The 12990-nt window shown below is 40.4% G+C and overlaps 1 protein-coding gene across 2 annotated transcripts in view; it reads right to left on the reverse strand.

The window, feature by feature from the left end:
* Positions 1–12990, reverse strand: part of MAP3K21 (mitogen-activated protein kinase kinase kinase 21) — a 64577-nt gene that overhangs the window by 13383 nt on the left and 38204 nt on the right. For both annotated transcript variants that reach the window (XM_047825943.1, XM_047825942.1), the window contains exon 6: positions 8058–8180. In XM_047825943.1, coding sequence (XP_047681899.1) covers positions 8058–8180 — 123 coding nt within the window. The remainder of the gene's footprint in view (positions 1–8057; positions 8181–12990) is intronic.

A 12990-nucleotide genomic window follows, 5' to 3' on the forward strand; every position in this document is an offset into this window, starting at 1 on the left:
GGCTGTGGACCTAAAATTGCTAAATAAAAGTCTAAAAAAAAAAAAAACCAATATGAAAACATGGAAAAAGGCAGAGAAACAGCTGGGCAAAAACAGGGGTCATGACTTCTTGTTCCATTGCCCTTTCAACATGGCTATGAGGTCAGCCTTGCTATCCTTTTATGTTCCTTTAATAAGCCCTTACTCTGGGCAAAAGCAAGGTACAAATTATGGCTTTATGAAAAATGCTTTCTCAGAAAGATGGGTTAGTTATGACAAAATGATGGCACCTTAAACTCTTAAGATTATGCATTTATTCAGATTACTATACATTTATTTAGATCATTTCTCTTTAACTGTGAAGAGGCTAGTATCCTGGGTTCCTGGAGCTTTAACAGAAAAATCTTTGTTGGTGCCAGGGTTTTCATTACAAAAAAACCAACCAACCAAACAAACAAACAAAAAACACCAAAACAAAACAAAACAAAAACCCTAAAACAAAAAGAAATAAATTGATTGCAGACCTGATTAGGGAAAATATTCCTTCAGAATGTTTCTTCTCCAAAGAAGTATAGTAAGTAGCAAAGAATTAAGTTTGTTGGAGACAGCAGAAGATGCAAGTCAATTATTAAATAGGGTAATGGAGGCTGATTACCAGATTCCTCACATGTATACATATAAAACACATTCTTGTTTTGCTTAGTTTACTATTTGGACTCACTTTTGAAAAGAGTCAGTAGTTTTATTTAATTCCGCTAAACTTTGATTTAGGGTCTAACTGAAAGCCCTATTTGTGCAAAGGTGCCAGGCAAATTAGCTATATGTCTTTCCCCCACGCCCCCAGGCTGAACCTTCTTTCTAAAACCAAAACACTACATGATATTTTGAAGCACTTGGTTTGGCTAACACAGACCAAATGAAAGTTAAATCTCAAAAAGCAAAAATTTTTTTCTTCACAAAACAAGGAAAGAAATGGAAGTAATCTTGAATTCCTGAATTTATTTTTCAAAATATCCATAAATATGCTACTGATATAATTAGGTTATGCAAATTTTACATACAGACATGTTTAGCAAAATGTCTCAAGGCATGGTATTCTACTCGGTGGCATGGGCAGATCACCAATTGCATAGAATCTAAAAACCTTTATTGTGAAAAGAAGAAAATAATTCTGCACAGCAAAGGAAACCATCAACAAAATGAAAAGGCAATCCATGGAATAGAAGAAAATATTTGCAAATCACATATCTGATAAAGGCTATTAATATCCACAATGTATAAATAACTCATTTACCTCGATAACAAGAAACCAAATAATCCAATTGAAAAATGGGCGGATCTGAATACACATTTTCCCAAAGAAGGCATACAGACAACAGACAAATGAGAAACTGTTCAACATCACTCATCATCAGGAAAATGCAAATCAAAACCACAGTGAGATGTCACCTCACACCCGTTAGAATGGCTAGTATCAATAAGACAAGAAATAATAAGTGTTGACAAGGGTGTAGAGTAAATGAACCCTGGGCACTGTCAGGTGGGCATGTCAATTCGTGCAGCCACTGTGGAAAACAGTATGGAAGTGCCTCAAAAAATTAAAAATAGAAACACCAGAGTGTGACCAAGATGGCGACACAGGGTATACCTGACTTTGTTCCCCCTCATAGGAAGATCAAACAGCTACAGTATGTGAGAATAAGACACCACCGAAAGAATCCTAGAATACAGGGGTGAGGCTGAAGCACCTCAGAAACTAAGACGGACTGCATCATAAGGGTAAGGGAAGCAGCTACACATTGAGCACACTGCCCCTGCCCCCCAGGCCAGCGCGGCACCTCAAAGAGAGGTCTCCTCTGACCTTCCAGTTCTTCTGGCGGACAAGAACCCAGAGGGGATAACAGCACCCTCCCATCATTGTGGGTCACTTTTGCAGGTCACTTAATCTTATCTTGCACCAGGGGGATTAGTGGGGAATCTGTAGGGCTCAACCACTAGGAATCTGTGGAGATGGGGTGGGGGAGGGGCTTGCAACAACCAGCATATGATCTTGGCAGACTGAGTTCATACTAGCAGGGCCCAAATAGTCCCAACCACCGGCTTCGTTTATCTGCAGGACCGAGTTTTGTGGTGTGCACATGTGTCTGATTCACATTCTCGTTTTGTCAGCCCTAGGGCCCAGTTTGCCCCTGCCCAGGGAGGGAGCTGAATCATAGCTGCATTCATTGTAAAGAGGATCTTCCAAGCCTCTCTGACCAGGACTGGAGACAACTCCTGGAAGCTGTGTGGCTGGCAGAACTTGAGCCAAGAGGCAGGTAGGTGGAACTGATACTTTGCAGAACAAAGCCAATGGCCTTGTTCAGTCAGGCAACTTGGGGTGTCTGTCCGCTTGAGTTAAGACAAAAAAGAGCTTTACCACCCTTAGAGCTACTTCTGTTGCACTCAGGCAGTGAATCTAATTCATTTGCCTGCGCATCACTGAATACATCCTTCAGCCAGTCCAACCAGACCATGGGAAGCTTCATAGCCCATTCAACAGGCCTATGCATAGTGACCATATGTTAGGCCAGAAAACAAGTCTTAGCAATACAGGAAAATCCTACCAAGTATCTTCTCTGACCACAGGGCAGAACAGAATCAGTAACAAAAGAAAAACTAGAAAATTCATCAACACATGAAAATTAAACAACACTCTCCTGAACAACCAACAGATCAAAGAATAAATTAAAGAGGGGGAAAAAAATTTCTTGAGGCAAACAAAGATGAAATACAACACACCTGAACTTATGAGATACAGCTAAAGCAGTTCTAAGAGAGAAATTCATAGCAATAAATGCATACATTAAGAAGAAAGATCATAAATGGGGTGCCTGGGTGGCTCAGTCAGTTAAGCATCTGACTTTGTTAAGCTCAGGTCATGATCTCATGATTTGTGGGTTCATGTCCCATGTTGGGCTCTGTGCTGACAGCTCAGAGCCTGGAGCCTGCTTCAGATTCTGTGTCTTCCTCTCTCTGTCCCCTACCCACTCACACTCTGTCTCACTCAAAAATAAATAAACATTAAAAAAAATTATGTATATATATATATACATATATATGTGTGTATATATATATATATATGTGCATACATATATATATATATATATATATATATATATATATTAAAAAAAGAAGATCCTAAATAAACAACCTAACTCTACACCCTAAGGAACTAGAAAACAAAACAAAACAAAACAAAAAAAACCAGTGAGCCAAAAGTTAGCAGAAGAAAGGAAATAATGAAGATTAGAGCAGAAATAAATGAAATAGAGAACAACAACAACAAAAACACAATGGAAAATATGAACCACACTAAGAGTTAGTTCTTTGAAAAGATAAACAAAATGAACACAACCTTAGCTAAACTAACCAAGAGAAAAAGAGAAAGAACGCAAACCAACAAAGTTATAAGTGAAAAAGGAGACATTAAAACTGATACCACAGAAATTCTAAGGATCATAAGAGGTACCAGGAACAACTATGTGTCAACAAAGTGGACAACCTAGAAGAAATGGAAAAATTCTTTAAAAAATTTTTTTTAATATTTATTTTTTTTTGTGAGAAAGAGAGCATGAGCAGGGGAGGGGCAGAGAGTGAGGGAGACACAGAATCCAAAGCAGGTTCCAGGCTCTGAGCTGTCAGCACAGAGCCCGACGCGGGGCTCGAACTCACAGACTGCAAGATCATGACCTGAGCTGAAGTCGAACACTTAACCGACTGAGCCACTCAGGCACCCAAGAGATGGAAAAATTCTTAAACTTACAACTTGCCAAGACTGAATCAGGAAGAAATAAAAAATCTGAATAGACCAATTATCTTTTTAAATTTTTTTTCAACGTTTTTTATTTATTTTTGGGACAGAGAGAGACAGAGCATGAACGGGGGAGGGGCAGAGAGAGAGGGAGACACAGAATCGGAAACAGGCTCCAGGCTCCGAGCCATCAGCCCAGAGCCTGACGCGGGGCTCGAACTCACGGACCGCGAGATCATGACCTGGCTGAAGTCAGACGCTTAACCGACTGCGCCACCCAGGCGCCCCTAGACCAATTATTAGTAAAAAGATTGAATTAGTCATCAAAAATATCCCAAAGAAGAAAAGTCCAGGACCAGATGGCTTCACTTGTGAATTTTACCAAACCATTAAGGAAAATTAACACCAGTCTTTCTCAAATTCTTCCAAAAAATCAAAGAGAATGGATCACTTCCAAACTCATTTTATTAGGCAATCTTTACTCTGATACCAAAACCAGAAAAGGATATTACTAGAAAAGAAAATTATGTGCCAATATCCCTGATCAATATAGACACATAAGTTCTTAATAAAATACCAGCAAACAAAATTCAGCAGCACATTAAAAGGGTCATTCACCATGATCAAGTGGGATTTATCCCTGGGATGCAAGGATAGTTCAACATACGCAAATCAATCAATGTGATACATCACATTAATAGAATGAAAGAAAAGAATCATATAGTCATCTCAACAGACACTGAAAAAGCATTTGACAAAATTCAATATCCATTCATGCCAAAAAGTCTTAACAAATTAGGAACAGAAGGAATGTACCTCAACACAGCAAAGACCATGTATGATGAGCCCACCCTTAACATTATACTATATGATGAAAGGTTTAAAACTTTTCCTTTAAGATCAGGAACAAGGTGCCCACTATCACCACTCCTATTCAACATAGTGGTGGAGTCCTAGCTAGAGTAATAGGCAAGAAAAATAAATAAAAGGTATAAAAATTGGAAAGGAAGAAGTAAAATTCTATTTGCAGATGAGATGAAATTATATACAGAAAACCCTACAGATTGAAAGAAAAAACCTGTTAGACCTGATTAATGGATTCAGTAAAGTTTCAAGATACAAAATTAACATACAAAAAACCAGTAGAGTTTCTATACACTAACAACACGTTTTCTGAAAAGGAAATATAGAAATCCCATTTACAATAGCATCAAAAACTATAAAATACTTACGAATAAAACTAACAAAGGAGGTGAAAGATCTCTATTCTGAAAACTATAAGATATTGATGAAAGAAATCAGAGAAGACACAAATGAATGGAAATATCCTGTGTTCATGGATTTTAAGAACTAATATTGTTAAAATAGCAATACTACCAAAAGCCACCTATGGATTCAATGCAATCCTATCAAGATTCCGATGGCCTTTTTTACAGAAGTAGAAAGACCCCCTCCTAAAATGTATATGGAATCCCAAAAGACCCTAAATAGCCAAAGAAATCCTGAGAAAGCAGGAGGTACCACACTCCCTGATTTCAAGCTATGCTATTAAGTTATAGTCATGAAAACAATACGGTACTGGCATAAAAACAAAGAGACCAACAGAATAGAGCCCAGAAATAAACCAAACTACATATGGTCAACTAATACTTGAGAAGGGAGCCAAGAATACTCAATGGAGAAAAGACTCTTCAATAGATGGTTCTGGGATAATTGGATATTCACCTGCAAAAAAATAAAGCTGAAACCATATCTTATACCATTCATAAAAGTTAACTCAAAATAAAGAGTTAAATATGAGACCGGAAACCATGCAACCCCTAGAAGAAAATGTAAGAATAAAGCTTCTTGACATGGGTCTTGGTAATGATTTTTTGGCTATGACACCATAGGCACAAGCAACAAAACATAATCAAATTAAAAAATGTCTGCACAGCAAAAGAAACCATAAACAACCTAGTGGAAAGACAACTTATGGAATGGGAAAACAAATTTGCAAACCATACATCTGAGAAGGGGCTAGTCATCAAAGTATATTAACAAACCCATAAAACTCAATAGCAAAAAATCAAGTAACCAGATTTAAAAAATTGGCAAATGTCTTAAACAGACATTTTCCAAAGAAGACATATGAATGGCCAACAGGCACATGAAATGATGCTCAACGTTACCAATCGTTAGGGAAATGCAAATCAAAACCACAATGAGATATCGCCTCACACCTTTTAGAATGGCCACCCTTAAAAAGACATGAGAGAACAAAGACTGGCAGGGATGTGGACTGCTGGTAGGACTGCAAATTGGTGCAGCCACTGTGGAAAACATTATGGAGGTTCCTCAAAATATTAAAAATAGAATCGCCATTTTATCCAGTAATTCCACTTATGGTAATTTATCCAAAGGAAATGAAAACACTGAAAAGATACCTGCACCCCGATGTTCATAGCAGCATTATTTACAACAGCCTAAACATGGAAACAACCCAAGGGCCCATCGACAGATGAATGGATAAAAAAGAGGCGGTGTGTATATACAATGGAAGGTTACTCAGCCATAGAAAAGAAGGAGATCTTGCCATTTGCAACAACACGGATGCACCTAGAAATACTATCTGATCTCACTTATATGTGGAATCTAAAAAAAAAAAAAAAAAAAAAAAAAAAAAAATCATAGAAAAAGAGATCAGACTTGTAACCAGAGGTGGAGGGTGGAGGAAGGGGGAATTGGAGGCAGGTGGTCAAAACGCATAAACTTTGAATTAAAAGATAAATAAGTACTAAGGAGGTAATGTGCATGATGACTATAGCTACCATTGCCATATGATGTAAAGAAAAGCTGTTAGGAGAGTCAATCCTAATAGTTCTCATCGCGAGGAGAAACATTTTTTACCTTTTTTTGTCTTTCTTTTCTTTTTATTGTTACCTATCGGAGAAGAAAGATGTGCAGTAAACCTATTGAGGTAATCAGTTCACAATATATGGAAGTCAAACCACCATGCTGTATGCCTTAAACTTATACAGTGATGTGTGTCAATTATTCCTCAATAAAACTGGAAAAAAAAAATAGAACTATCCATGATCCAGCAATTGCACTTCTGAGTATTTAGCTGAAGAAAACAAAAATACTAACTTGAAAATACACATGTGCCCCTATGTTCACGGCGGCATTATTTACAATAGCCAGGACGTGAAAACAACCTAAGTGTCCATCAACAGACAAATGGATAAGGAAGACGAGGTATATCTATCCAGTGGGATATTATTCAGCCAGAAAAAAGAATGAAATCTTGCCATTTGCAATAACATGGATGGGTCATGAGGGCGTTGTGCTAAGGGAGATAAGTTAGACAGATAAATACTGTATGATCTTATTTATATGTGGAATAAAATTAAAAAAAGAAAAAAGAACTCATAAATACAAAGAACAGATTGGTGGTTGCCAGAGGCAGGGGGTGGATGAAATGGGTAAAGGGGGTCACAAGGCACAAACTTGCAGGTACAAAATAAGTAAGTCCCGGGGGTGTCATGTAGAGCATGGGGACTATAGTTAATACGGTATTGCATATTTGGAAGTTGCCAAGAGAGTCAATTTTAAGAGTTCTCATCATACAAAAAATAAAAATAAATTTTGTAACTATGTATGGTGACCGATGTTAGCCAGACTTATCGTGGTGATCATTTTGCAAAACATGTGACCCTTCAACAACATGGGTTTGAAATGTGTAGGTCTACTCACATGCTGATTTTTTTTTAATAAATACAGTACAGTCTGGTATATGTATGATTTTCTTAATAATATTTTTCTCTAGCTTACTTTATTATAAGAATACCATATATGATACATGTAACATGCAAAATATTTGTTCATTGACTCTTGATGTGATCAGTAAGACTTCTAGTCAACAGTAGACTATTATCCGTTAAGTTTCTGGGGAGCCAAAAGTTATATGTGGATTTTCAACTGCACTGCGTGGTGGGTGGGTGTTCAGTGGCCCTAACCCTCATGTTGTTTAAAGATCAACTGTATATACAAATATTGAATACTTACGTCATATACCTGGAACTAATATAATGTTACGTATCAGTTACATCTCAATTCAAAAAAGAAAAAGAAAATTAGACTAAGAAATGTCAGACCAAATTTCGTTTTCTGAATGGTTGTGACATCTATGAATGTCACGTGTTCGTTACAAGGACCTTTAATAATACACCTCAGGCTGGATGGAATCCAAGTCGGTTCACGACGGAAATCCCCCCCAGGAGCCCCTGGGCTGGGGGAGAAAGCTTACGCTGTATCGCTCGAAGCCGAGGAATCACCGTGGGGCTACTAGGCGGACTGGAACCATTGCTGTTCAAGCTCCTCCGTTTGTCCAAGTTGGGAGAGGCCTGCACGGTGATTTTATGCTGGAAATCTGTGGGACATGGAAACAAGGAAGAATTAAGGTTTCGTGGTTTTTAAGTTCCATTCATGGCCACTTTCATCAGCACAAAGCAACAAAAGCAAAAACTGCCCAAGGGTAAGAAGGCAGGTATCTCTGGCTCTGTTGCTTGGTTTCCTTCTTCTCTTCCATTCAGGGTTCAAGTCAATAAATAATGACTCAGAGCCTACGATAGGTTAGGTACGGTCAGACACATACAGAACAATGAGACACTGAGTACTTGCAGAATCGAACCATCTTCTGGGAAGAAGAGTTACCTTTGTGTAGCCTGATATGCTTATAAACAAAATTAGAAGAGGAGACGCCTTGGACTTAAATGAGCCTTGGTTCTGTCACTAGCAAACTCTGGACCTCAGACGAGTCTGGACCTCAGACCTCTCTGAACTGGTCTCCTCAACTGTTAGACAGAAACAACCAACATTGCACAGATTGCTGTGGTGATTAAAACAGAAAATGCAGTTAAACGCTAAGGTGGGGCGGGGGGGGGGTGGTTTCAGGACAAAACACTCCCCCCAATACTCCCCCTTAACCTATCACATTTCTTCACAACTGTCCACTCTTCATCAAATCTAGCATAAAAATACTCTGCTCTGTTTTTACGGGGTCTTCATTTCCTTAGGGAGGCTCCCTGTTGTATAAAATGTACGTTAAATAATTGCTTTGCTCCCCGCCCCCCCCCCCCCCCCGTTAATCTGTCCTTGACAGTCTGATTTTCAGACCCAGACAGGGACCCTAAGAGGGTCAAGGAAAACTCCCAAACCCTGTCTCAGTTAAAAGCATTTTGTGGTCAACATACCCTACAAATCATAGTTAATCTGACCCAACCTTAATATGGGCAGCTGCCACGGAAGAGTATGTGGACAATATGGGAATATACAGAAGAGGTAATGTGGCCAGAGGGAAGTGGAGGGTGTCTGGGAAAACTCCATCAACAGTAAGAAAGTTATCAAAACCTTAGACCCAGGTAAAGGAAATTATTGGGTGTTCTTTCAGAGTGCACGGCTGAGCTTAACCTTTGACTTTCTCTCGACAGGGCTAATTTTTACAACTCCGTCGGGGCAGAGGTTAACTTGTAGATTCTATCTGGTGGCAATACCAACAATTTCTGTCTGGTGTGAAAGACAATCCCCAAGGTTCTGGTTACTGCCATCCTGGGCACTAACCAGATTTGTATTTAACCTAGCAATCTAACCCTAACGTCCCCTTATTAAATTGCCCGTACATACTTAGCTGCTCAAATTCTCAATGAAACCAATTTTAACTGGTTCTCTGGTTATTAACGAGTTGAATAAAAATCTTGGACACGTGTCCATTTCACATTTGAAAGAGAGCTATAATTTTCCTTTCTGAAAACTATACTTTATGCTTTATTTAAAAAAAATTTTTTTAATGTTTATTTTTGAGAGAAAGAGAGAGAGCGAGCGAGCAGGGGAGGGACAGAGAGAGAGGGAGATACAGAATCCAAAGTGGGCTCCAGGCTCTGAGCTGTCAGCACAGAGACGCACGCGGGGCTCGAACTCACGAGCCATGAGATCATGACCCAAGCCCAAGTCGGATGCTTAACCAACTGAGCCATCCAGGCGCCCCTATACTTTATGCTTTAAAGAACTTTAAAGAACCACCCAGTGTTTGGAAAGAGGGGAAGCTGGAATTTGGTAGCCCAGACATCTATCCAATCATTCATGTTAGACGCCTGCAAATTTTTAATACCGTCTCCTCCCCCACCCTCCATATCCAATTAAACACAAAATAGCTTGTAAATTTGGGATTACAGATTCATGTCAGAGGTATCGTTGAAAAATTTATATTCTGGCTTCTGGAAGCAGCCAACTCCACATCAGAATCCCAGCTTACCACTTCCCAGCCACGTGGATTTTCGAGAGATGACTTAACCTCCTGGGGTCTCAATGTCTCCATATACAAAACTGAATAATAAATAATGATTCCTACTTTGTAGGACAGCTATGAAAAATTAAATACAAAGAAGTACAGAAAATATTTAGCTCGGGGCTCCTGGCATAATACATGTTCAGTAGATACAGGTTAGTCATTCTTTTTGTTCTCTCCGTCTCTACGGCATCCATCATTCCACGCCGAACCTGCCACATTTTCTCTTGATCTTCCTGCACCTCTCCCCTGGGCCCCTCTCGTCTAGCTCACAGTAGTCAGATGCATTTTAAAAACATATGCCAGACCATGCCATTCCTCTGCTGAAAACCCTTCAAAGGCTTTGCTTTTTTTTTTTTTTTTTTTTGAGAGAGAGAGCGAGAGAGCATGAACGGGAAGAAGGGCAGAGAGAGAGAGGGAGTCACAGAATCCAAAGCAGGCCCTGCATTGTCAGCACAGAGCCCGATGACAGGCTCGAACTCACCAGCCATGAGATCATGACCTGAGATGGAGTCAGCGCTTAAGGGGCTGAGCCGCCCAGGCGCCCTTAAGTTATTTAAGTTCTTAAGTTACAGAGATCAAAATGCTAACACACTCGGGGTTCTTCGTGCCTCTAGCCTCATCCTGCCCTGTTCTCCTGTTATTTGCTATGGTTTGAACCAGGGGTCGGCAAACTTTTTCTGTCAAGTGCCACATAGGAAATGCATGGCCTCTGTCACAATTACTCACATCTGTTGATTTAGCAAGAAATCAATTATACAAGAGACATAAATGTGTTCCAATACAACTTGCTTATGGAAATGGCAATTTAAATTTCATGTAATGTTCACGTACCATGAAATACTGTTCTTATTCTTTTCAAGTATCTAAAAGTGCGTGAGCCACTCTTAGCTTGTGGGCTGCACAGAACAGGTGTGGTAGGGTAGATTTGGCCCACAGTGTGCAGTTTGCTGAGCCCAGGACAAACCACACGGGTCTTGCTCAGTTCCTGGCAGGAACTAAGCCTTCTTTTGCATGTGCTCTCTTCCTTCCCCTCTGTATTCGGTCAAATCTTATTTCAAGTCTCAATTTAAAATTTTTGCCAGGGCGCCTGCGTGGCTCAGTTGGTTAAGCGTCTGACTTCAGCTCAGGTCATGATCTCGTGGTTGGTGAGTTCGAGCCCTGTGTTGGGCTCTGTGCTGACAGCTCAGAGCCTGGAGCCTGCTTCAGATTCTGTGTCTCCCTCTCTCTCTGTACCTCCCCCACTCACGAAAGTGGAGAGGGAGAGCTGTCAGACACGTTCTGTCTCTCTTTCTCAAAAATAAACATTAAAAAAAATAAAAATTTTTGTGAATCCTTTTATTTTCATTTTTTTTTTTTAGAGAGAGAGAGAGAGAGAACACCTGGAGCAGAAGAGGGCCAGAGAGAGAGGAAGAGAGAGAACCTCAAGCAGGCTCCATACGAGGGGCTCGATCTCACAACCCTGGGATTGTGACCTGAGGCGAAATTAAGAGCTGGACACTTAACCAACTGACCCATCCAGGTGCCCCCAAATCTCAACTTAAATGTTACTTCTTTAGGACAACTCTCTTGATCTTCGTAAAGCAGGTGACATCTTTCCACTACTCACTGTCATATGACTTTTCCCTCATAGCAGTTAATAATTTTATCAAGTAAATAAGTATTTAATTATTAGCTTAAGGTTCGCTCCCCTCCCAATACAGTGTCAGCTCTACGCTGGCAGGGGCCATATAGACTCCATCACAGTACGACCCCAGCACAGGCTGGCGAAATGCCTCGCCCATGAAAGATACTCAGTAAATCTCTGCTGAATCAATATTTTATCTGTTTACGTTTATAAGTAATGTAAGGGCAGAGATCATGTTTATTTTTTCGCAATCCCTATTACTTGATCACGGTAAATCCTCAAGTATTTGTTGAAGGCGAAAATGGTGTAAGGTTTTACAACAGAATCCGACTGGTGCTCACTTACAGTCAACTGCTGAAAAATACACAGCTGGGTGTAGGGTGGTTTGGAAGACAAAACAAGTGGAAACGAAGTAGCAGATGGGAGGCTTCCTCCATCTACCAAGATCTGACCCGGCAGAGAGCAGTCTGCATAAAGATCGGATGTGAGAGAACAGTTCAGCAGGTGATTGGACTGATTGGCGGGTGGGGGAAGGTTAAGAGAAACAGTCTTACCCGTAGGTATGAAAGAGTTTATTTTAGACTGAAGTGCTTTATACAGGTTCAGCTAGCCCCATGATACGTCAGAACACTGGAAGCAAATTCCCCACGAGTTTTGGAGAAGGAGGAGCCACCAGCCCAGAGCAGAGCAGACGGCGGCTGTGTTCTTGTAGCCCTCAGAACTAGAACCCAGAACCAGACCACAGCATGGGAACGATAAACCAGGTGGAACAAGGGATGGCCAGGTGACCAGCAGAGAACATCTGTAAGGCCAAGGAGGAGTCGCACAAGTACCAGACTGGATTTTAACAATACCTAAGATTCAGAGTGCTTCTGATCTCCTGGAAAAGTCTAAATAATTTCTCTCTCACAAAAAAAGGAGTCTAAGTTTAAAAAAAATTTTTTTAATGTTTATTCATTTTTGAAAGAGAGTGAGAGGGGCGCCTGGGTGGCGCAGTCGGTTAAGCGTCCGACTTCAGCCAGGTGACGATCTCACGGTCCGGGAGTTCGAGCCCCGCGTCGGGCTCTGCGCTGATGGCTCAGAGCCTGGAGCCTGCTTCCGATTCTGTGTCTCCCTCTCTCTCTGCCCCTCCCCCGTTCATGCTCTGTCTCTCTCTGTCCCAAAAATAAATAAATGTTGAAAAAAAAAATTTAAAAAAGAGAGTGAGAGAGAGAGAGAGAGAGAAAGTGGGGAGGGGCAGAGAGAGAGGGAGACACAGAAGGCAAAGTA

Source organism: Prionailurus viverrinus, chromosome D2, assembly GCF_022837055.1.
Source record: "Prionailurus viverrinus isolate Anna chromosome D2, UM_Priviv_1.0, whole genome shotgun sequence".
Lineage (NCBI taxonomy): Eukaryota > Metazoa > Chordata > Mammalia > Carnivora > Felidae > Prionailurus > Prionailurus viverrinus.